Below are 25,189 nucleotides of genomic sequence, written 5' to 3'. Positions count from 1 at the left end.
AGCATGATGGCGTAGTGGCGTGTGCTATCATTAATAGATGATGTGTGGCACTGATATTAGCCAAGAACAAGTGAGAATGACACTCACTTTAAATATATGTATATATCACCCATTAAATTAGAGACCATGTCCTGTGGAAAAATGCATGCTGTATATTTTGTGGAGTTCCTTTTCATTTATCCAGTCACAAAATCTGTTCTCTTTTCTCCTTGGCAAGAAACCTTATCTCCTCCTTTATTGCAAAACAAAGGACATTCACCAAGAACCTCTGACTTTCCACATTCATCTCCACCTCACAATCCTGACTGCCCACACGCCTCGCCACCTCACAGTATCTCCTCACCTCCATTTGGCCCAATTTGCCAAGTGTCTTGGCAAAAACAAACAAAAAATCGCTGCTCTTCGAAGATACCATCTTGGCCTCAGTTGCCCAGGCCCTTCTCTGCCAGTTACCTTGTCTCTCGTGTGTTTGCAGCTCCTCTCTGTCTACTAGTATCTCTACATCATTTACAAACTCAGAGTCTCTCCGTGTGTCACTCTCATTTCATTACTTTGTACAACACGGAGGTTCAGACCCTCATCTTCTCTCACCTGGCCTTTTAACTAGTCCCTCTCATAACAGCCTCCTTCTTAGCATTTTACACCAGAATTACCTTGTTAAAAGACATCGATGTTTATGTTAGTCTCCTACTCTGAAACTCAGAAATATCCAAGAGAATTAGAAAAAAACTTGTGATAAGCATTAAGGTTCATACTCCACCTCGAGGGCCTCTGCTTTCCTTTCCTGTCTAGGATGACCTTGTCGACCTCTCCAGCTCATAAGTCCGCCTGCTGTTCTTTGAGCATCAGTGCCCACCTTCAGACCTCTGAACGTTGGCTTTTGCCATTACTCCATCTGTAATGTCTCTTTGCTGCCTGTTGACATTCTTGTCCTTAAGTGTGTTTCCAGTTCAAATCCATGGTACCCATCTCTGAGAATCCATGTTATACATTTATCACTACACTGGCTTCCACTGTAGGTGTTTGTGCCTGAGATCAGGGGGAAATGTCTTCTCTCTCTCTCTCTCTCTCTCTCTCTCTCTCTCTCTCTCTCTTTTTTTTTTTTACTTTTTTTCCTAGTGACAAACATAGTGACTTACTAAAATGAGATGTTTAGGCACTGAATTGTGTGCTGTTAACCAAATGGATAATCACAGAGGCATTACAGGAAAGAAAAGAATGTTAGTTCATTTTTATCTGAAATTTTCTTCTCCTGCAATATTAAGTGCAATGTACTTCATCCATATCTACAATGTGTGTCTATTGATAAGTTAAATTCTCCTCTGACGAAATCATTGTTGAACAAACTCAAAAGGAGTCTGGAGGATTTGCTAGAAATGAATCATAGAGATTTATTCAAAGGTCTTGGAGTTTGCACACTTGGAACACAGCTAAGCAAAAACCCTGAAGTTTTTTCAAAGAAAAAAGAAAAATTAAAGTACATTCTTAAGATGATCAGTCCTGTATTCACAGCCCTAGGATTGGTCAGAAGAGATATCACTCATATGGATGATGGGGGTCAGGTAGCCTGAAGACAGGAGTTCTTTAAGGGATAATTAGAGGGTTGCGTGGAAGTCCAGATATGCATCTAGGCCTTGATGCAGCACTGGAAAGTTCACAAAAGCTCCCAGGCTGATTAGAACAAGAATGGAGTCTTTCCTCAGACCTCAACCTTCATAGAGTTAATCTTAGCAGCTTGGTTACAATGACTCCATTTCATATGTTCCCTCTCTTCACTCTTTCCTCACCATATGGAAGCTTGTGTGAAGTAGAAAAAGAAGGCTAGAATTAGAAATTCTAAGTTCCAGTCCTGGCTCTTGTTCACTAAGTCAGTCTCAGGGGTTCAGGCATGTCATTTAATCTTTGGGGAAGACTCCGTTTCTTCATCTATAAAAGAGGGGTTGGCACTACACTTCTCCTAAAGTTTCTACCAAGTCTAGGATTTTATTATTTTAACTATCACCATTGTCTTGTTGCACAAAATCTACTAATGGTTAAGTTTGAAGAACCATTTTCATAGCATAGGCAGTGGTACTTTGAATGCTGAGGATTTCTTGATGGGAAAGGGGTCTCAATCCAAGTCATGAAAGAGGGAATCCCCCTTGAAAGAAGGGATTAGGCTGTCTGCTACTTCCTGATATTTCCATAAAATCACCAAGAGCAAAGTCTACTGGAAGAAAAAGCACCGGGAAGATTGCTGAGCCCACAGCACACCACTCCCATGAGCTGCCAGATGGTCATCCAATAATATGCATTTACTAAACCTTTTATTATGTGCAAGGCACGATTCTAAGCACGAGAATATGGTGGTGGGAAGACAGATAAGGGTCCTGTGTTCTTGAAGTTTATAGTAAAGGAGGAAACAAGCAATGGAACAAGAAAATACATGAGTTTTTAAAAGGTCATTTTAGCATAATAACACAAATCAGAAACACATAAGGCACAATAAGAAACAATAAGGCAAAGGGTTGTAATAGATACCTGGATGGCTACTGTAGTTCAAGTGGACAGAGAAGGTGTAGCTGCGGAGGTGACGTCTGAGCTGAGACTACAATCCGTCACACAGAAATCCTGGGGGCACCAAGTAAGCTATCCAACCATAAGCCAGGATTTCAGTGGGCCTATTCCGGGGAGAAACAAAGTCCTAGGAGTCAGGTCCATTTTCCCCAATGGAGATGACTTCTCTATAGTTGAGGCAACTTCAGACCCAACTCAAAGTTCAGATCCTGCCTAGTACAAAGCTAAAATGCAACTCTCCTCTCGTTTGTTCAGTTCAAGAAGGGTTCACACTGTGCAGCTCTCCCATGGACATGCCAAGGTATTTGTGTGGTCCATGGCATAAAAGAGATAGGCTTCAGGTCATGAGTAATTTGTGGTACTCTGCCCCTTTTATTCCCAATCAGGAATATATAATGGATTAGAAATTAGTAAGAATGTCAGTAACCTTAGTAATATTTCATTATAAATTACTAGAGGCCCGGTGCACAAAATTCATGCACTGGGGGGAAGGGGTGTTCCTCAGTCCAGCATGCACCCTCTCCAATCTAGGAGCCCTCTCACAATCCAGGACTTCTGGCTCCCAACCACTCGCCTGCCTGCCTGCCTGATTGCCCCTAACTGCTTCTGCCTGCCAGCCTGATCACCCCCTAACCACTCCCCTGCCAGCCTGATCGATGCCTAACTGCTCCCTTGCCGGCCCAGGCTCACCCAACTGCCCTCCCCTGCCAGCCTGGTCACCCCTAACTGCCCTCCCCTGCAAGCCTGGTCCCCCCAAACTGCCCTCCCCTGCCAGCCTAGTCACCCCTAACTGCCCTCCCCTGCAGGCCTGGTTGCCCCCAACAGCCCTCCCCTGCTGGCCTGGTCACCCCTAACTGCCCTCCCCTACCCCCCATCTTGTGGCTGTGGGCACTGCCATCTTTGAGAGCAGGCAGTCAATTAACATATTCCCTCCTTATTGGCTGTGGGCACTGCCATCTTTGTGATGGTGTAAGGGTCAATTAGCATATTCCCTCTTTATTAGGTAGGCTAGTTAACTAGAGGTCTGATGCACAAAATTTGTGCAAGGGACTCAGCCCCCAGAGCCACCGCGGCCGGGGGGCCTCTGCACAGCAGCCAAGGGCCTCTGCCGCCTCTGCCTCAGCCCCCTGCCCACTGTGGCAGCCTGGGGCCTCTGCCGCCCCCACAGCCACTGCTTCATCGGGACATCCAGAAGGACTTCCAGTCTAATTAGCATACTACACTTTATTATTATAGATTCCTTTCAAGAACATCTTACATCTCAGCTGATCAAGTCATAGTAATCAGAGGCCTGTGGAAATTAGGTCCACATTCCTCAGGCAGTTCTACTGAAGCTATCCATTCCGCAAATACCATTAAGACTGAGAGTTTTTATTTCTAACAAGACTGTGTGTGGTGTGTGTATGGAGTGTGTGCGGTGAGGTGTGTGCAGTGGGATGTGTGTGGGTGGGTGTGTGCAGTGGGGTGTGTGTGGGTAGGGTGTATGGGGGTGGGGGAGTGGGTGTGTGGGGGTGTGTGTGTGGTCTGTGTGTGTGTGTGATTGTGTGTGTGTGTGTGTGTGTGTGTGTGATGTGTGTGTCTGAATGAGGTCATAGTATAAAGTGGGTTTCATATTGTAGGTTGCTGCTAAAAAAATTTGAGAAACACTGCTCTATCTCCTAGACCCGTGGTCAGCAAACCATGGCTTGCGAACCACATGCAGCTCTTTGGCCCCTTGAGTGTGGTTCTTCCACAAAATACCACATGCGGGCACGCACATACAGTGCAATTGCAGAAGTCGGTATTTTGTGGAAGAGCCACACTCAAGGGGCCAAAGAGCCGCATGTGACTCGCAAGCCATGATTTGCCGAGCCGCAATTTGCCAACCACTGTCCTAGACTAATGAGTCAGGTCTAAGAGACACATTGTATGTCAGAGTACCCAAAGTCCCTAAAGATGTCCAGAGCAGAGTGCTTTGTGAATTCTGACATACATGATCTCAGAATATGTAAAAGGTTTTATCAGGCAGGTAGGAGTCTGTGGTGCTGTCGTTGTGGAGTCCAGGGGCCGAGGCATTTAAACGCAGACCTGATGAGTAGTCTTGGAGGAGCAGCCTCTTCGCCTCCGCACAGGCACGCGGGAAACAATAATTGATCCAAAACTAGAACCCGGATTCAAGCTGTTAAATTGTAATTTCTTTACTAATTAAATGAGTGGTTTCTAAGCAAATGCAAATCATGCAAATCAGGGGTTTGTAATTATGGTATGAGTTATCCAAAAATTCTCTAAATCTATTTTCTAATTTCTCTAAATCTATTAACAGTCACGTTAATTCATGCTGCTTTTACACTGTGAGTGTGCCATGGAAATTATCATGGTCCCAAATAAGCAGCCACAAAAACAAAGGGCTGAAATGATTAACAACTGCATCATGGAAGGTATTAGAAATCAGCTTGTGATCCCAGAGGAAATAACAGGCCTAGACAACAACCATCAGCGGTCGGTAAAACCATTCGGTGAAGCAGGCATTGGGGAGATGCCACCACGGCCCTGGTCCATCTCAGCATCACTCACATCAGGGCACACAGATCATACAGCATCATGACTGATGGAATAGGACAACACAGCATCATCTGTGAACTGTTCTTTCCAAAAAAAACCACACACACACCTAAACCTGAATATGACAAGACTCTAAATCCAATCGCCAGTTTATAGGACATATAGAGGCAACAGGAGGTGGCAGTCAGCCAAATCTGTGCAGTAGGACAGTCAAGAGCGGTGTCCCCAGTCAGGAGCCGCCAGGGCCACTCTCCCAGAGTTTCTGCGTCAGCAGGACTGGGTGGGTCTGAGAAGAGAATTTGCATTTCTCACATGTTCCCAGGTGGTATGGAAGTTACTGGCCCACACTTTGAAAACCATATTCCTCCCCCTCCTGTGGAAAAGCAAACAGTGCTGGATAAACGAGTTGTTGCTTTATAATAGGCACAAGCACCAAAGTGCCTATTAGCCCAGAATTCAAACAAGTTAGCAGATGAGAGGAACGGTGGAGGACCCTCCAAAAGATGGCTCCGTGAAAAGCCCATAGAAGTGTCTGAACCTCCAGGAAAAGTAAGCCAAGATGTGAGTGTGGTCCCGAGGGAATAAGCCAGCGTGGAAGAGAGGGGTGCATCTGAGTACAGCCTGTGTCCTAAGACTGGGGAGTGGGAATGGCTCCAAGCAAATGGAGCTGTGGACCGTGAAGACCATGGGACCTCAGTAGAGCAGGAGCCGGTGTTTCTACAGGGAGCAGAGAAGGCAGCACCAGCACCTGGGAGGCCAGGGGGGTGGCGGAGTGGCAGGAGAGAGGGACCACCTGCTATATGAACACCTGGCTTTGACATCAGTCACCAGTAACCTTGGCATAAATGTCTTCAGGCATCAGCTCCAGAGTCATTGTCTACAGTGGGTGCTGATGGCAGCAGCTGCACTTTTGAGGCCCCAACAACCCAGAAACTGCCTTTGGCCGCTGCTTCTGGACTCAGTGCTGTAGACAAGGAAGGCTTGACAAAGGTGAAATGGCAGAGCAGCAACGAGACCCCAGAACCTGCCTGAATCCCCCTCCAGCCTCCCAGAACTCTGCTGGAGGAACTCGGGGGACTCTGAACGCCACAGAAGGGAGATGCAAAGCCAGAGAAATCCTGTTCTGAGACAATGATTCTGACCCTAGTTTATCTCCAGCTGCTAGTGCTGGGAAGCATTGGTGACAAAAACCACCACGTACTCAGTATTTTCCATCAGCAAAGGGAGGTGATGATATTCAAATGTATATCCCTTGTCGTTAAAACCATTCGTATGGGACTACTTCAAGCTAAAAGGCTTCTGCACAGCCAAAGAAACCATCAACAAAATGAAAAGAAAACCTGCTGTAGGGGAGAACATAGTCACCAACGATACATCCCATACGGGGTTAATTTCCAAAATACATAAAGAGCATAATTAAAACCACTTAAATGCATTTTTAAACTACTGGATCGATTCACTGCCGCCTAAGGGGACAGAACATTAGGCAAGATACCAGAAGGACGTGTAAGTGAAGTTCCACCGACAGATTAGGCGGAGACTTGAAGGGGGCCTGCGGGAGCCCCGGCCTCCTTAGCGGGTCCCCATGTTCCAGCGTGATGCTGCTGTCCTCCTTGAAGCAGTACCACTTAATGAGCCCGCTGTCCTTCTGTCCAGCTCTCAGGCCCACAGGGCACATGCCAGGCCTGTCTGCTCCGTCCCCCTTTCAAAAGAAGAAACTTTTCTTGGACTTGTGGACGGGCACTGCATGGGCAATTCAGCCTTTTTGTAAGGCTTTCAAAGCAGCTCTGAGAGGCCGCAGCAGGGTCCGCGCATGCGCACAGGCAATTCTGAGAGACCCTTGAGCCAGGCTGACCCCAGCTGACCCCGGCAAGGCAGCAGGATGCGAAGTGGGAGCCTTCTGTGGGCCAGGCCTCCTGGGGTTACCCAAACCCGGACAAGGACCCCACCAGCTGGATGCGGGGCGTGGCTGCAAGAACCAGGCTCTGCAGGCACTACAACATGAGGGAATGCATGGTTTATGGAGTATCGAGTAGGAAATCAGATCTGAGCATGGGACTTTTTATATATAAATTGATGCCATTTCCACTGACCTGATGCCCTCAATATTTGCTAGCTTAATAATGGGATATTTTGTAGGGTATTATTTATAAAAGCAAAAAAAGAAATTGGAAGAATCTAAATAGTAAGAAAAATGGTGAAGAAAATGTGAAATATTCTTATGGTGGGATATTATAACTATGCAAAGGAATACACTATATCTAAGTGTATCAGTGGAGTCATCACAAAAATATAAGAATGAGAAAAGATATGGAATGTGTCCCATATATAATTTGTGTAAATTTTAAAGTAAAATACCCATATATGTATATTAGTATATATAAAATATAAAAATAAGCTGAAAGGGTATATAACAGACTTATAATATGTGCATTTGGGAAAGGAAGTGAGGGGAGGGAATCAACCTGGATTTTCAGGTCAAAGGGGAATTCAGCATAACCTGCTGTTTTATTCCTTTTATTTGAAACCTGTAAGTTGAGCCCTCGCCGTTGGATAGAGTGTTGGCCCTTGGACTGAAGGGTCGTGGGTTAGCAACCAATCGATGTGTCTTTCTCACACTGATGTTTCTTTCTCTTTATTTCTCCCTCTCCCTTCCACTCTCTCTAAAAATCAATGGAAAAATATCTTTGTGTGAGGATTAACCAAAAAATAAAAACTGTAAGTTGGAAACAAATGGAATCTGTAAGACGAAAGGCAAAAGGAACTGTGCTTAAGAACAGTACTCTTGTCAATAAAATCGATTTCCATGGGGTGGAGGCTGACATTCCTGATACTGCTGTACATGCATACTGGAATGGAACAATCAAGGGAATGAATGGCAGATGGTGGGATCCAGGTTTCTCAGAGTTGGAGTCAAAATGTACTGATCAGCTGGAAGAGGGAGTCTAGAATGATCCACAGGGTGATGGGTTAGAATTGGAGACACTTGGAGTTTATAGAGAACTCGTGTTTAACTTAGTAGAGATTAAGTAAAAGAATAATAATAATGAGCCCAGATGGTTACCTACAGAAATACTTACAGAGATGTGTACATACATGCCTTAGTATTCGCACATATAATCCTTTGCTCCATCAGCTAAGAAGGCCTAAAAGAAATGACACTGGGGTAGCAACAAACACATCTAGCTCCCACACCCTGGTTTCTAATACCATTCTCCAGTAAAAGGAACAAGACTCCTTGGAGAAATGATTCTGCAGCAAGAGCAGAAAATACACAAGAAGAAGCTGAGCATCTTGTAGTGGCAGAAAGCAAGTAGTTCTTAAAAAAAATAGAAAAAAGAAATTGCCACAATCATGTGGTGTGTCAAAGAGACCTAGGAGCCGAATACAAGAGCTTCCAGTGACCAAAGTTGAAATAATTTGAGCAACAAAATAAACTAGCATTAGCTCATCACCCAAAATATAAATATTCATGAGTTGCTTCTGACCTAAATGATTGAAAAAAATTAACAAATGAGGGGAGACAAATCTCCTGTGCAAAATAATTCAAAATTATGTAGATTCTTCACCCTGAAGGAGGGGAACCCCTTAAGTGTGGGCTGCACAAAGCAACTTCCTGCTAATGAGAACAGCCTGGAAATGGGAAGGAGGTGGGGCAGTCACTCTACGTGGAGAAACACAGCCAACACTGCCTCAGCCGGGTGATCAAGGTCAATATCAACACTCTTGAGTTATGTTGACAGTAAGTACCTTGACTTACCTCTATGATCTTCCTCCCCAAAGCCATTAACTCCAGTCCAATAATGACAAAAATATCAGGCAAATTCCAGTAGGGGATTTCCTACCAAAGGCAAGACCACTACTCCTCAAAATGGTCAACATCATCAAAAAGAAAGAAAACCTGAGAAATTGTCAGAGCTAAGAGGAGCCGAAGGAGAAAGGACAGCTAATTGTAATATGAGGTCCTGGGTGGCATCCTAGAACAAAAGGACGTTAAGGACAAACTGCGGCAAACTGAATAAACTACAGGCTGTGGCTCATAGAGATGTACCAGTATGGGTTCAGTAACTGTAATAAATGGTCCAAACCAATGTAAGGTGTTAAAAATAGGGAAAGTTGGTGGAGGAGGGGTGGTAAATGGGGACTTCTATTTGCTCAATTCTTCTCTAAGTCTAAAATTGTTCTGAAAAGCAGTCTATGAATTGTTTTTAAAAATCACTTTGAAAATATGACCAAATGTTGAGTTGTCAAGCTGGGATTTGGACCATTGATAATTGTTTTATGATTTGTATGTTCTCTATTTTTTTAGTTTCTCAGAATTAGAAAAAATAGAAATTTGAACAGAATTCGTTCCCACACATTATGTGAGTTAGTAGCTATGTTGGACAATTTTACTCAGCTTTCTTATTTATATTAACACCAGTAAAAATCTCTTATAGAATAAGGCAAGGCTTTAAGCTAAAAATTGCCAAGCTTCTGTGTACACAAATCTTCAGGCAAAAAGTAGGGTATATTTCTACGAGTGGAATTTTGTACCTCCAGCTACATTATATTCTCGGCAAGGTTACACCCACTTTTATTGGTGCTCTGTGTCTGAGGGTGCCCATTTACTTGCTACCTACACACCGCTAGGCATTATTTTCCTCTATGAGTTTGATAAGTAAAGAAATCTTACCACCTATGTTTTCATTTGCAGTCCTATTATTGTTAATAGAGTTGAGTATTATTATTTTTCATGCTCACTGGCACTTATTTTTCTACTTCTATGAGTTACCTATTCATGTCCTTTGTCTATTTCCCCCTGCTTTATATGAGCTCTGTATACTAGTAAATGTTTCAATATTATCATTCTCTAATTTCTGAACTCCTATGACACCATTCCACTCTTCCTCCTCCTGCTTCTGTGCCCACATAAAGGTTAGTGCCCTCAGCCCTCTCTCTTTCTACTCTGTAATTCTCCCTTGAGCTATCGAACCCATACAGAGACAGGCAAACCTCGGAGATATTGCAGGTTCCAGAACACCACGATAAAGCAAGGATGGTAATATAGTGAATCGTAAATAGCTTTGCTGGTGGAGGGTCTTGCCTTCAGTTTGTAAACAATGCAAGACCTATGAAGCGCAATAAAGCGAGTTATGCCCCTATCTGATGGCTCCCCTAGAATGGAAGCTCAAAGGGAAAAAAGACCGTGATTGTCTTAGAGTCACCCTGCCCAGGTTTGCCTGTCAATGAAGGGTTCTTGGGACTTCCAGTGCTCAAATTGGGACAGCCCTAAGCAAACCGAAATGGTCGCTCATCCTAAACATTAGGTGCTCAACAAATAGTTGCTAAGTGAAAGGATGGTGGCTTCCAGCACTGCTATTCCAGCCAGATGGCTCTTTTGGCCGACAGATCTCTGCCGGAAGCCAATTCCAACATGTCATAATTTCAAGAGTTTCATCAAAAGATTGATGGAATAGGACTTATCTTCGGTGTTTAATGGGCCAATTTAAATATGTTTTTACACTTGACCAGGTGGGTGGGAGAGGTGATTCTGGATTTCTACAGACTGGTGAAACCCCGAATGTTTATGTCCATATGTGTTGATAGAGTGTTTAAACAATCCAATAAAAAGTTGAACGTTATTCCAGACCTATGCATTTCTCCCGCACAGGCAGATTGATAAACATGGACCTAAATGCAAAATCAAATATAGCCCCTCAACTCTCCACCAGATTTCTCCTACAAACTGACAAAGTTGGTTTAAGTGAAAAAATGAGCTTCTTAAACATTGAGGTCAGAAGATGTGGAAAATCTGATTCTCTTTTGCTGGTGGGAGTGAATGCTTTATTGCCATTGTGAACAGAGAGGGAGGCCTCTGGCTCTTAATTTCTGTGACTGCCCTGGATCATCCATGTGCACTCCCTATAGCTACAGAGCTAAGAAATGGGCTGATTAGGAAACCAAGACCAGATTGCATCTTGCCGCCTCCACTCTTACTTCTAGCCTCTTAGACTTGGCCCTGCATTTCAACCCCTGTTCTGAGCCACTGACCATTTGAGATGGACTTTGCAAATGACTTGGACTAACTCTTTCTCTAAATGGCCTCTCCCTGGCTTGGCCAATGAAGGCATGTTTCATGTGTTACCTTAGAGCTATATCCACACAGAACCCAGAAAAGTCTTCCTGAAAAGTATGGTAGCAATCTTCTTTTTTTCATATTTCTCTTGGTGCTATTTCTCAAATAGTAAGATAAGTCTGAGGCAGGATCCTGTCTCAGACACTTGAAAAGTAACTGCTTCATGATTTATGAGCATTCCACCTACAGGAAGAATCGATAGAGAGAAGGAAAAGGAGAGAACAATCCAATAAGTAACTTTAAGCCTACAGCACATTATTACTTTTCTGGAGTTTCTTTATACATAGTAGGCACTCAATATATATTTGTTATTTGAATTGGATGAGGATATTTTTTCTTCTCTGGCAATCTCTAAGGAACATTTGACTTGCTATATGATCAAATAATTATAGCATTTGGTGCCAGCTGTGCAACTCAAATGAATAATTATTTTTAAATAGCCTTCGATTTTTGTAGTGATGTGCTGTGTTCCCCGTCCTGCCCCTTCAGTGCTTGCTGAGCATTATTCATGTGACCTCATCTGGTGCAGTGGGTCCCAAATTCTAGATTCATGTATAACCTGATTTTAAAATCCAGATTCCTAGGTTCCCTAACCACAGTGTCCTTTAGGTCTAAAAAGAGATCTGGTAACCTATATGTTAACAAGGCCCCTGGGTAATCCAGGTGCAGATAATCCGTTGAGCATATTTTAGAAACTGATCCATAGACTTGACCCTGCCCTCGCCTCTGAGACCAGCCTTATTTAGAGCAGACAGAAGGTGAAGAATCAACAATCTGTAAATTGCTAGTTCAGTAATGCCACTCCTGCCCTGGGACCTGATCTTGTTTGACTAGTCACTGTTTTGTCTTCTTTCCACTTCATGTCCAGAATCCAGCCTTGGATCTCGATAGCTGAGCCCATGATCTTCCCTGGAGAGGGAGAACTGGCGATTACTAAGTCCCCTATTTAATGTTCTGCCTGTCCACCAGGTCCTCCAGCCATGGCCAAACTCCACCTGTATGCCTTTTGGATTCCTCCTGTGGCTACTGTTGAAAGTCTTCCTTTTCCCTACTGTGCCCATGTGGCTTTGCTGGATGCCTCATCCCAGCACTAATACCTCACTCCTTGTAACAGTCAGCCCTGGCTGAGGATGCTGACTGTCCTTATCCGGAATTAGCCAAGGGTAGTAGGGTAATCATTAGACTGTCTACCCTTAAAAGATCATGCTCATTTACCCAAGTTTAACATAAGAGATTTAGAAGAGGAACTGTTAAAAGTGAGAACATTATTTTTGTTACATATAGCCTTTGGTCCAAATCAAATGCAGATTAAAATCAAAATGTTTTTCCTTGGCCTTCAGGCTGATACACTGAGTTGGAGTTAGAACACCCTTATGTCAAAAGAGCCCTCTCTGAGCCCTCATTGACCGTATGACATAACGGAGACCAAGGTGGAGTTCCTCCATTCAAGTTCCTTGCAAAAGGAGACATTGGAACCATCTTACACATACTGTTTTGTAATTTACCTTCCCACTTCACAGTATATTATAAACACCCTTCTATGTTATAAATTCTATGTTCATAGAGTTCTAGAACATAATTTGATACATCCTTTGGATAAAGATGTTATAAAATATTGCAATGCCCCCCTTTGCTGGGCACTTAGGTTGTTATACCAGCTCTTTACTGTTAAAACAGGTTCAGCAGACATATTCTGTTAAATCTTTAGTACATTCTTCATTATTTTCTAAAGACAAATTTTTAGAAGAAAAACTGCCAAGTCAAAAGTTTTATATATATTTTTAAGGCTTTTAGTACATATTGCCAGAATAACCTCCAAAGAAGTGTGGGATCAATTTTCACACCCATCAGCGCCATGTGGGTATTTTCTCACACCCTCACATAAAATTGAGCATATCTTCCTTTGCCAATTTAATAGTAAGAAAATGATGTCTTGCTCATGTTTTGAATTGTTTTCAGTTACCAGTGAGGTTGATAGTAGCATCACATTCAATGATTTTATACTTCTTTTATTTATAGCTGGGTACATCTGGGGCTTAAAAATCATACAACTGCTTGGCTGGCGTGGCTCAGTGGGTGAGCATCTACCTATGAACTATGAGGTCATGGTTCAATTCCAGGTCAGGGCATATGTCTGGGTTGTGGGCTCAATCACCAGTAGAGAGCATGCAAAAGGCAGCCAATCAATGATTCTCTCTCATCATTGATGTTTCTCTCTCTCCCTCTCTCTTCCTCTCTGAAATCAGTAATTTTTTAATCATACTATTAACTTTTAAAAAGCACATATTTTGTTTGAGAGCTTACATGTTTGATATTTCAGGGTCCAGCATGTCATTTTTCTGTGTCATAAACAAACCAAAAAAAATCTTAAGAATAGAGCAACTTTTGTTGTATTATGTAAACTTCAGGAAAATAAATTTGCTACAAAATTCTGTATTTTGGATGTCTAAAATGATATGCAATCTCATTTCTCAATATGTGAAGAACTTATTATAATTTCAATGTAGTTCATCTAATTTTACTTATAAAATAATTCATGGGGGGAAAAGTATCCATTGTCATTACACAAGGAAACTGGTGGCACAATGTTCATTGTAACCTATTTGTCCTATTTATTGAGTGACTTCATGATGTGAATACTAACATGAACTTCCTTGATGATACGCTAACCTGAACTTTCTTGTTGAAACACAGGGACTGTTAGGGGAAAAATACGGGAACATCCGGATCCCTGGAGAGGTGGAGGCCTCAGAGTTTGAAATGATTTTGGACGCGGCCATAGAGGCGAAGCTAGAGACCAAGTTACTGGAAGAGTGGTACTGTCGAGATGAGAACTCGGTGCCAGCAGCTTATTACCTCAGACCCAAATCAGAAATGCTGAAAGGCAACAAAAATGCAGTAAGTTACCCTTACTTTAAACTGCTTATGTCATCCAGGAGTGGTGGACTCACTGTTATTCTTTTTGGGCCCTAAATTTCCTTTTAACAATAAAATCCAAAGCTAAGAAACCTAATTTTTTTTATCATCACATAAGGATAGTTTATTGATTTGAGAGAGAGAGAGAGAGAGAGAGAGAGAGAGAGAGAGAGAGAGAGGGAGAGGGAGAGAGAGGTGAGAAACACCATCAATCTGTTGCTTCCTGTACACGCCCCAACCAGGAATCAAACCCGCAACCTAGGGATGTGACCTGACTGAGAATCAAACCTGCAACCTTTTGGTGTATTGGATGACACCCCAATCACCTGAGCCACCCGGCCAGGGCAGAAACCTTCCCATTTTCTACTCATTTTTCCTTTTAGCACCTCAGACTTTCCTTCTGGGGTCATTTCCTTCTTCCTGAAGTATATCCTTTGGAAGGTCCACTAGCTCAACTAAGAGATACATTTTCTCAGTGTTTTTTAATCTGAAAATATTCTTATTTTTCCCATTTTGCTATGTCTTTTTATTTATTCTGATTAATAAATGCCATGCTTCTTATGTTTATAAATTCATATATTCTATTGGTTATGGAACGTTCTCAGCCACCATCTCATCAAATAATCTTTCCTCTATTTCCTCTGTTTTTCCTTTTTGCTCTTTAATTAGATGGACATTAAACCATCTCAGTCTGTCTTCCATGTCTCTTAATCCTCTTTCACATTATCAATTTTCTTATCTCTCTGCTTCTTTCCAGAAGATTTTTTTAGATCTTTCTTCCAGTTCATGTATTTTTTCTTCAGCTGTATTCACTCTGTCCATACAGTGAGTTTTCAAGTTCAACAGTTGTACTTTTAATTTTGTGAAAGGTTTTTTTGTTTGTTTGTTTGGGTTTGGTTTGTTTGATTGCTGGGATGGTATTTTTAAATCTATTTTTTGTAGTTTCTTATTTTTTAATTCAATATTTTTCTTTAACATTTCATACAAATTTACTTTATGTTCTTAAATCTTAAGAAGCATCTTGGAGTGAGGTTGACTCATACATGAGTATGATGGAAACATCATTGTCCCCTCTCCAACTTGGTTCCTCACTGTACCTACCATGTTTCTCCTAAAACTAAATGAAGGGGGAAGAGAAAATGGGTGGGTCTCTTCATTGCAAGAGAGACTGATAAAGAGGCACAGATTCCATCCCTCTTCCAAAGAGGACAGCCTGGTACATTAGCCCCAGGCAGCTCTAAGAGGAGGCAAGCCCTGGTTTGGCGACAGTTCTTCATGGAAGGAGCTTGCATATTGGTTGTTCTAGTATTTAACATAAAGCATTTTCTCCATGCAATATGAAATCATGTCAGAATCCTTGATTTTATTTCTTCTCCCTCACATGCATTTTTCAAAGTAATTATCTGCAAGCATATTGCTTCTATCGAGAGAAATACTGGGATAAACCCAAACCATTCCCCAGTTAAATGAGCCAAGAGTAAAGGTAGTAGCTAGTCAATGTAGCTATCAAAACATGATCCCCCGAGAAACCAGGTCCACATGGTGGTTTGGGAGCAGTTGCTCACGTGGTGCTGTTTTGCTGGTTTTAGTTATTCCTTCTTCATTTGACTCTATGATCCTCTAGGGAAATTCAAATTATTCTCTAAACCCCACATGATATTTCTGCATAAATGGTTGTTAAATATGAATGTATGGCTTGTGTATGTGTGTGTGTGTCAAACTAATATTCCAATTTTCAGCTATGTTACCTTTGAATTGCATATCTGGGAACATTTCTGATTTTCAGTGTGAATTTAGTTTTCTACAAAAATAGTATTAAGTCATCTACTTAAAATGTTGGCCTGAAATTATTACATAAGTTGTGTAACATGCATCTTAAAATATCTAACATGTCATTCATCTAAATTTTAGTTTTATTACAGTTCAGAATTATTGTCAATTGATTGTAGACATAAAACTTTTTGTTGTTGTTAATCCTCACCCAAGGATATTTTTCCATTGATTTTTAGAGAGAGTGGGAGAGGGAGAGACAGCGAGAGAAACATTGATGTGAGAGAGACACATCAATTGGTTGCTTCCCACACACACCCCAGGGACACGAGGATGGAGCTTGCAATTGAAGTATTGCCCTTGACAGGAATCGAACCTGAGGCCCTTTAGTCCGTGGGCCGACACTCCAACCACTGAGCAAAACCAGCTAGGGCTACATAAAACATTTTTAAATACTTTGGAAGAGCAGGCAGGAAAAGGAAATTTGTTAATGGCTTTGAAAGGATGAGTGGGAACACACAGAATGTTGTTGTGTGTTGGGCTACCTCTCTGGAGCCAGGGATCGTCTGCATGGATCCACTAAAACTCCTCTAAGAGCAAATAGAGAGAAAGTGTGGTTGGAGGTAGCATCAAAGGTGGGATTATCTTAGGTGGAGCCACACACTTTGAACTTCAAAACAGGAATGACAGCTTACTCTTTCCAGTTCCTACAAAATCTGATTTTATTGAGCCCAGTCATGGATACACTATAAAGTGCCTATAATTTTTACCTTTGCTTTCCATTTTGGGAAAATATTCCAGGCTTTGTGAAAATTCCTTTCAAATATTTCTTTGAACAAAAAGATTTTAATGAATATATGAATGTTACTTTCTTGGTAGGCAATCCTCCTGTTTTATTTCCTAGAGAATCAGAAAAACAAATGAAGAAACAATAAAAAACATTCTATAATAATAAAACCATAATATGCTAATTAGACTGGACAGCCGAACGACCTTCCGGATGAAGCCAGGGCTGCGAGGGCTGAGGCAAGCCTCCGTGGCTGCAAGGGTCAAGCTCCTTGCATGAATTTCATGCATCAGGCCTCTAGTTAAATTATAACATATGAGCACCTCCCCTTTAACTTTCCCTCCTCTTTAGAGAATATTAAAGAGATGGTTTTGTTATGACATTTGTATCAAAAATCAAGAGGGAACTACATGGAATAATAAGAAAGCCCAGCAAACACATCGTATTTGGATTCACACCCTTGTGTAAGTTGGGCAAGTTCACATACAACATGGAAATAATTTCTAACTTTTGGAGTTAGTGGGAGTATCAAGTGAGATAATATCATAGTATTGGCACACAGAATAACCCTCATATAATAAGAGTTCTTTTGCTCTTCAATATTAGTGTTTCTTTGATGATTTTAAGATGCATCTCACTTTTCCCTTTCCATAGATGCAGCCTTCTGCCCATGCAGAGAATGAGAAGACCTGGCAAGAAATCTCAGATGAGATCAAAAAGGTATTTAAGGCTGCTGTGAAACTGCTACACGAACAGGGGAAAATGAAGCACAGCCAAGCTAAGAGGTACCTGTTCTCAGGTAATTTTTGTAGATCCTCAGTGCACTAAGGAACAGATAGATAATAGATGTATTCATTGCTTCCCTTTCATGGTTCTGCAAGTTGAATTTTACTTACTACCTGGCAAAATTTAATTTTCCTAAATGTCTCCATCTCTTGGAGAGACAAATGTTCTTTTGTTTTTAACTCATAGATAAGCCTTTACTTTACTTGAGGACTTCTCCAGAAAATGTGCTTTTTGAAAGAAGTCAGAGCAGGCTGGATATAATAGACCAGACACAGCCAGTGTTACTCAGTTAAACTGTTCATTCATTCATTCATTCATTCATTCACTTGCCCACTCAGTAAGTATTCATTGAGTTTATACTGTGTACCAGGCAACAGGGATACAATCATGAATAGGAAGGCAAGGTCTCTGCTCTCCCAGAACTTATTTTTTAGTGTGTGTGTGGGGCGGGGAGGGGGGGGGGGCAGAGAATAAATGATAGGCAAGTAATCAAATAAATGAACAAGATCATTTCAGAAAAGATAAGTGATGTGTATAGAACAAATTAGTAATAGGCTAATAAGGCCTGATGAAGGATGAGCGGGTCCAGATTTAGATGGAGTGGGCAATAAGGAAATGATGTTTGAGCTGACTGACAGAAAGACTCAGAGCCAGCAGTGTAGCATTTGTTTTGAAAATCGATAGTAAAGAATTACTGAAGAAAAAGCAACCGTAGTTGCATTTTCAGATTGGTTTAGAGAATGATAGCAAAGCATTTGTGAAAACCTAAACAGCACTTGATACTATTCTCCCTGGATACATGGATTCCAGCTCAGAGAAATTATAAATAGTTCGGACCAAGTCATTCTCTGCAAGCTGTCAAAAATTAGGTCTTATTTTAAGTCTTCCTGAAAACATTGAAATTGGCAGGAATGAGTACTGTCTTCAGAATACACAGATGAACAGACATCCTTGTTCCTTTGGGATCTTGTTGATCCATTTTTGAGACTCTGGTTCTTCATCGTTATCAAAGGAAAAACTACCCTGTTTTAAAAGCATGCTGTGTTGGAAAAAATAATGCCCACAGCAAAAGCTTTCCTATTCTTGGCAAGAAACATCAGTTTGGGGAAGGCATCCTCTCTTCAGAACCATACAGCTCAAGGGTTCAGATATTTCATCACCAAACACTTTCTTCTAATTTTCTCCACATTAAAAAACTCTGTTCACATAGATATTTAGGAAGCTAAATAATTTCATGCTATGTAGTATGAACTACTACGAGTCATCTCTTTTCTGCTTGGGGTTCCATTGCTTAAAGATATACATGCTCAGAACAGTTTTTTACATTTATTTTACATTTCAAACTCATTTTAAGACCATATCTGCATAATGAAAATTGCTGGAGAAATACCTACTCTTTGAAATGGATGTACAGATAACCCTTGAACAATGTATGGGTTAGGGGTGCCAATCCCCTGTATAGTCAAATATCCACACATACCCTGACACCCCCAAAATTTAAATACTAATAGCCTACTGTTGACTGTAAGTTTTACCATAACATAAAAACTCAATTAACACATTTTGTATATGTATTATATACTGTTTTCTTACAAAAAAAAAGTAAGCTAAAGAAAATATTAATAAAATCATAAGGATGAGAAAATACATTTACAGTACTGTATGTATTTATTGAAAAAATTTTACATATAACTAGATCTGCACAGCTCAAACCCATGTTGTTCAGGAGTCAACTGTAGTATCTATCTATCTATCTATCTATCTATCTATCTATCTATCTATCTATCTATATATATATATATATATATATATATGCCTAAACGACCATTATGACCGAACGACCAGAACAACCAGTCAACCAGTCGCTATGATGCACACTGACCGCCAGGGGGCAGACGCTCGATGCAGGAGCTGCCCCCTGGCGGTCAGTGTGCTCCCACAGCCAACCTCCCGTGGCCAGCCAACCTCTCACAGCCCCTCCCCCTAGCCTGCCAAGCTCCTGGGGTCCCTACCCCGCTCCCGCCAGCCGGCTCTGAGGGCCCCATCAGGACTAGGTGAGACGTCCCAATTGGCCCCGATCACCAGCCAGGCCAAGAGACCCCAGCCATGTATGAATTCGTGCACCTGGCCTCTAATATTTTATATTTTATATTTTCAGAAATCTTGAAAATATGAATTCTAACTAGAACCTGGAAAGGTGTACTATTTTTAAATGTAATTTTCACAACATTTCCAGTTTTACATTTTTATATAACAGGAGAGGAAGAGAAATAAATTAGACCTCAAAATGGTTCTCTACAGTCAAAACTAAGGGGTTTTAGGGATAGTAGAGAGAATAATGTCTCATGAATGCTAGTTATCAGGCTGGGTATATCCTCCCAATGTTTCCTTTACCAGGTGCTGTGACTGGTTCAATTTTTGGATATTAAGAAAAATGCAAGGAGAGAAAACCAATACTGCATAGTAAGGAAGGGAGAAGTTTATAATATTTATAGACAAGTAAATATCAGAAATTATTCATAAAAGTCCCCTGAAATCATGACGATGCACTTTGCTTCTAAAAATAACTCTAGAATTGACTTAATCTTTGATGGTTCTTTTATTCAGGTATATTTATTAGGTCTAGACCAGTGGTTCTCAACCTTCTGGCCCTTTAAATACAGTTCCTCATGTTGTGACCCAACCATAAAATTATTTTCGTTGCTACTTCATAACTGTAATGTTGCTACTATTATGAATCATAATGTAAATATCTGATATGCAGGATGGTCTTAAGCGACCCCTGTGAAAGGGTCATTCAACCGCCAAAGGGGTCGCGACCTACAGGTTGAGAACCACTGGTCTAGACCATCAACCAGGCACTCTTATGTACAGCCTCTCTTTTTCCCCCAAGCCAAGCTTAGGGGGGGCTCTACCAACTTGCTTCATCTGTATCTCATTCTATGCTGCATTATTATCAACACTCCTGATTGCTGGTATTCATATTTTCAAGATTTCTGAAAATATAAAATACTAGCGGCCTGGTGCACAAATTTGTGCACAGGTGGGGTCCGGCTGGCCGGCCCTGATCTGGCCAATCAGGCCAGGCCAGCTGGGGGGAAGGGTCGTTGGCAGGCCAGCCCCCAAGTCAAACTCCCCATTGAGGGGACAATTTGCATATTAGCTTTTTATTATACAGTGGGGCCTTGACTTACGAGTGTCCTGACTAACGAGTTTTTCGAGATATGAGCCATCTCTCCGCCGATTTTTTGCTTTGAGTTGCGAGCTAAAATTCGGGTTATGAGCCAGCTTCAGACACCCCACCGCTAGTTGGCACAGCGAACGTCACAGTGAACGCCACAACATCAGCCCAGTATCACGTGTCTCACTCGCTCACTGTTGATTTGACATACGAGTAATTTGAGTTACAATCTCCGTCATGGAATGAATTAAACTCGTAAGTCAAGGCCCCACTGTATAGGATACTACAGTTGACCCTGGAATACACTCTTGTCCCTGGAGTGATACCCATGTCAGTGAGGTTACAGTTGACTTGTTTCAGGAGTCAGAGGTACCAGTGCATATCCAGTTATCATTCATTATGTGTAGAGATTATGGTTTGGCCACTTGTCTCTCTTCATGATACTGAGAATGCAGCATCCAGCCAATCCAGCGTGACCCCTAGCATTATACAGAGACGCCTGGAAAAGATGTGGGCCAAAGGCTGCTCTCTGCAGGAGCTCATAAAGTCAAGATTTCTTGAATCTTTCCCAGTTTACATTATAAGAAGTCCCTGCTCTTCTATAAAAAGAACACTAGACTGGCCTCCTTAATCAAGTTATCTGATGAAAACCCTTAGTAAAACATACTGATACAAATGACACAGCTCACTCAACACTGGTGGCTATAAACATATCTTCTTACTTCAGTCGCAAATTTTGATCAATCACTATCATCACTGAAGAATTATTATTACGGGAATCCCACTAAAAGGCATCATTTTAAAATAAAATCCCCACCTTCCTTAATAGTCACTGTATAGAATACAAGTATGTTTTAGGTTTCACTTGATGTTGGAGTTGTGGATAGCACATGGCAATGTTTTCCGCTTATAACCAGCCCTATGTATTCTGAGCGCCATCCCCTCACCCCATGCTCCCATCAGACTCCAATTCAGTACTTACCTCCTTTCCTGGCCTCTCCAAGTGGATTAGGGTCACCCTCCTCCCCACCCCCAATTGTTTTCCATCACTGCACCATGTAATCCTCCTTTCTGGGACTGAAACAATCATAATACATTTATTAGTGGTTCTCTGTGATTCATGTCTGCTGTCCTCCACTGGACTGAGAGCTCCATAAAGGTTTTTTCTCTCAGCATTGTCTATTTTCTCTCCATGGCATCCTGAGCAACCAGCAGCATGCCTGGCACATAGTAGGTGCTCAATAAGACGAATTGGATGAAGGAAAGCAAAGGGGGAGGGAGAGAAGAAAGAAGGAAGTGAAGGCAGGTGGGCAGTTTAAAAAGACTGCATGCCTTAAAATTCATTTCATTCATTTTTATTTTTCTTCCCTAAAATAATGCACAAGTGATGTTTTACTTATGATGGATCTCATTTTAAATGTTCCTATGGAGCCTTGAGTGATTTATAATGTATATTTACTTGTATGTAAGCATCTATACTAATAATAGAGGAATATGCAAATTGTCCAGGATGCCCTCACGGTAACGACCGAACAGCAGGCTGCATGGGGTGACAAGGCCAGTAGGGGGGTTAGTGAGGGACGACCAAACAACTAAACAGCAGGCTGTGTGGAGCAACCAGGCCGGCAGGGGCGGGCAGTTGGGGGCGAACAGGCCGGCAGGCAGAGGTGGTTAGGGGTTATCAGGCTGGTGGGGGGGAGGGGAGGCAGTTAGGGGTGATCAGGCAGGCAGGCAGGTGAGCAGTTAGGAGCCAGTAGTCCCGAACTGTGAGAGGGATGTCCTGGATTGGAGAAGGTGCAGGCTGGGCTGAGGGATCCCCATCCCCATGCACGAATTTCATGCACCGGGCCTCTAGTATGTTTTATAAGCCTTATCTTAGAAGAAATAAAGTTACATACTAAGACATTTTTCTATACCTGATCTGATGGATATAATGTGGTTTAATAGTGACATGGATAATTCAGATTGATCAATAATCAGACACGATTGTATTTTAAACATGCTTTTTATATTGATACTTACCCGTAACTGTTTGGGGTACAATGCACCTCAAACAAAATGGTACATGTAAAGGGGAGACTGACCAGGAAGCAGTAAACTGGATCCGTTATTTGGCCTTTCCTCATTCTTAACTGGCCGCAATGGGGCCCTGCTCTTCACTCTTAGACCCCTGACGTCTGAGAGGAAAGTAAGGAAGGAGTAACCTAAATATAAACTTTCTTTCTTTCTTATGCTTATGTTCAACCTCTCCTTGCTACTGGGGAGAGAATGAAAGAATTGTATTTAAAACCCATTGTTCTGGGTTCCAGGCTGTGTAGGAAACACACATAGGAAATTAAGGAATGAAGAAATTATTCTATAGAATAATCTGCCACTAGGACTGGAGAGTTAAGAGCTGGGCTGACGGTCTGTTGCTTCTTTGTTTCATGCAATAAGCTGATTTTGTTTGCTTTCAGCTATAGAGGATGAGTTTGACTTCGCCCTAGGCAAGCAAACTCCCGCATTCCTGAAGAAGTGCGTCTGCTACATTAGGAAAATTGCTAACATTGAGCGTTTTGTGAAAATCCCAGAGATGGGAAAATACATGGATATCACTGGGACAGACCCGAGGATTATCCGGGACCCAGAAGCCCAAGAGAAGCTGATAAAACTCAGGGACGAATTTATTCCTACGATTGTTGCGTCATCTAATCTCAGAGTATACACGTCTGTTACTCATTGTGACATGAAACTTGGCTATTCCCAGGAAATAGAAAATCACTACATAGAAGGTCTTGGTAAACAATTTTATGAGGACATGATCGATATAATTCAGGCAACGGTACAACAGAATTTTGACACGGAGACTGATACACTCTACGACGAAATCCTCCAGCATTCCTCGTTATGTAAAACATATGCCTCTTTCTATGAGTACAAGTGCGAATCTCTAACCAGAGTCCATAAATACATCCTCCCGAGCAAAACCGGGTACATCAACCCACTTATTATATACGGTGGACCATGCACGGGGAAGACACTCCTGCTAGCTGAAGTGGCCAAGAAGGTAAAAGCCTACTCTTTTACGTGCATATTTATTAAAAAAAACTTACTTTTGGGAAACGTCAAATTGACCATATTCATTTCCATTTTCTGTGTTTACTATCTGGTTTATAATTAATCTTTGTGGATGACACTTCAGTGTTTCCCTTTTGCTGGTCTAACGGATGTATTGAAAGAGGAAGACTCATAGGGTGCGAGTATAGGACAGCTTGATGTTTTCTCCCACTGTTCAGACTCCCACTGTGGGGCTGGCCTGCACTCGAATGGAAACTAGTGCGCATCTCACAGCTCTCCTCACCCCTCAGCAAAGACACACCCTCCAGTTGCTTCTGGACATGAAATCAGTCTCAGTTCCACAACTAATATTTCCAGTCGAAGATGATAATTAAAATTTCAGTCTACATTTCTCTCCCCCAGCTGAGGCTTACCATAAGCAAAGTATCTACAGTGGTAGGCAGGGACGTGGCCATCTTTTTTTTTCTTTCTTTTTTTTTTTTTAAAAAAAGATTTTTATTGATTTTCAGAGAGAGAGAGAGAGAAGGGAGAGGGAGCAAGAGAACATCAGATTGGGCCCACGCCATTGGCATATGCTCTGACCGGGAATTGAACCCACAAACCTTCGGTGCACAGGATGATGCCCAACCAACTGAGCCACACCGGCCAGGGCTCCTTCCTTTTTCCACACAGCACTTCTTCCCCTCCTTCCCTAATACCAAACCCCAACCACCTTTATGAGCCCTATAGGGTTGCAATGGAGGGGATGTAGGAAAGGTAAAGTGGCCAGAAAGTTTTGGCATGACCAGACTGCTCTGACCTGGGCCCTGCACCCTCTGGTCTTGGCAGGCGTCGAGAGCTGCTTCTGCCTCTTCTGAGGCCGCCTCGTGGCTTCTTGGAGGTCCTTCCCTGCCACACCCCTTGTCCTAGCTAAGCATCTCTCAGAGAAGTTGTTTCCTAGCTTGTCACTTCCTTGGCTCCTAGATAGTCAACAACACATTTGTAGTATTTTTCTACCAAGATCCTCTCCATAGCCCAGCAAACGAGAGAGAGAGAGAGAGAGAGAGAGAGAGAGAGAGAGAGAGAGAGAGAGAGAGAGAGAGAGAGAGAGAACTGGAATGAAAGTCAAATTAACTTCTTCAACTTTGTCTGCTGATAACCATTTAACTCCAAGCAAGTCATTTCTCCAGCCCGGACCTCGGTTTCCACTTCTGTTAAATGACACTGGAATTCCCGGGTTCTCTACAGAGAGATCATTGAGAATGATGACTTCCTGTTTATATAGTAAACTATTATAAAGCACAAATTTAGCAAAACCCTTTTAACCAGATTTTCATGATAAATAATAATCATGATGACCCCATAGCATCACAACATAGTAAAATGTCTCTGAAGCATAAAAGATTATATTCAGTGTCATTTTAGCACTATCTTTTATTGCATTCTAATTAACTGGAAATTTGTTCAACCATATATGGTATTATGTGATCCAATTAAT

General features: G+C 41.9%; 1 protein-coding gene across 1 annotated transcript in view; it reads left to right on the top strand.

The window, feature by feature from the left end:
- Window positions 1-25,189, top strand: part of NWD2 (NACHT and WD repeat domain containing 2) — a 152,149-nt gene that overhangs the window by 120,426 nt on the left and 6,534 nt on the right. Inside the window, exons 4-6 of the mRNA XM_059673624.1 lie at window positions 13,910-14,113; window positions 17,343-17,487; window positions 23,112-23,701. Of these exons, the coding sequence (XP_059529607.1) occupies window positions 13,910-14,113; window positions 17,343-17,487; window positions 23,112-23,701 (939 nt within the window). The remainder of the gene's footprint in view (window positions 1-13,909; window positions 14,114-17,342; window positions 17,488-23,111; window positions 23,702-25,189) is intronic.

This window comes from Myotis daubentonii, chromosome 1 (assembly GCF_963259705.1).
Source record: "Myotis daubentonii chromosome 1, mMyoDau2.1, whole genome shotgun sequence".
Taxonomy (NCBI): domain Eukaryota; kingdom Metazoa; phylum Chordata; class Mammalia; order Chiroptera; family Vespertilionidae; genus Myotis; species Myotis daubentonii.
Note: the sequence above shows the minus strand (reverse complement) of the source record. Positions and strands in the feature narration are given on the sequence as shown.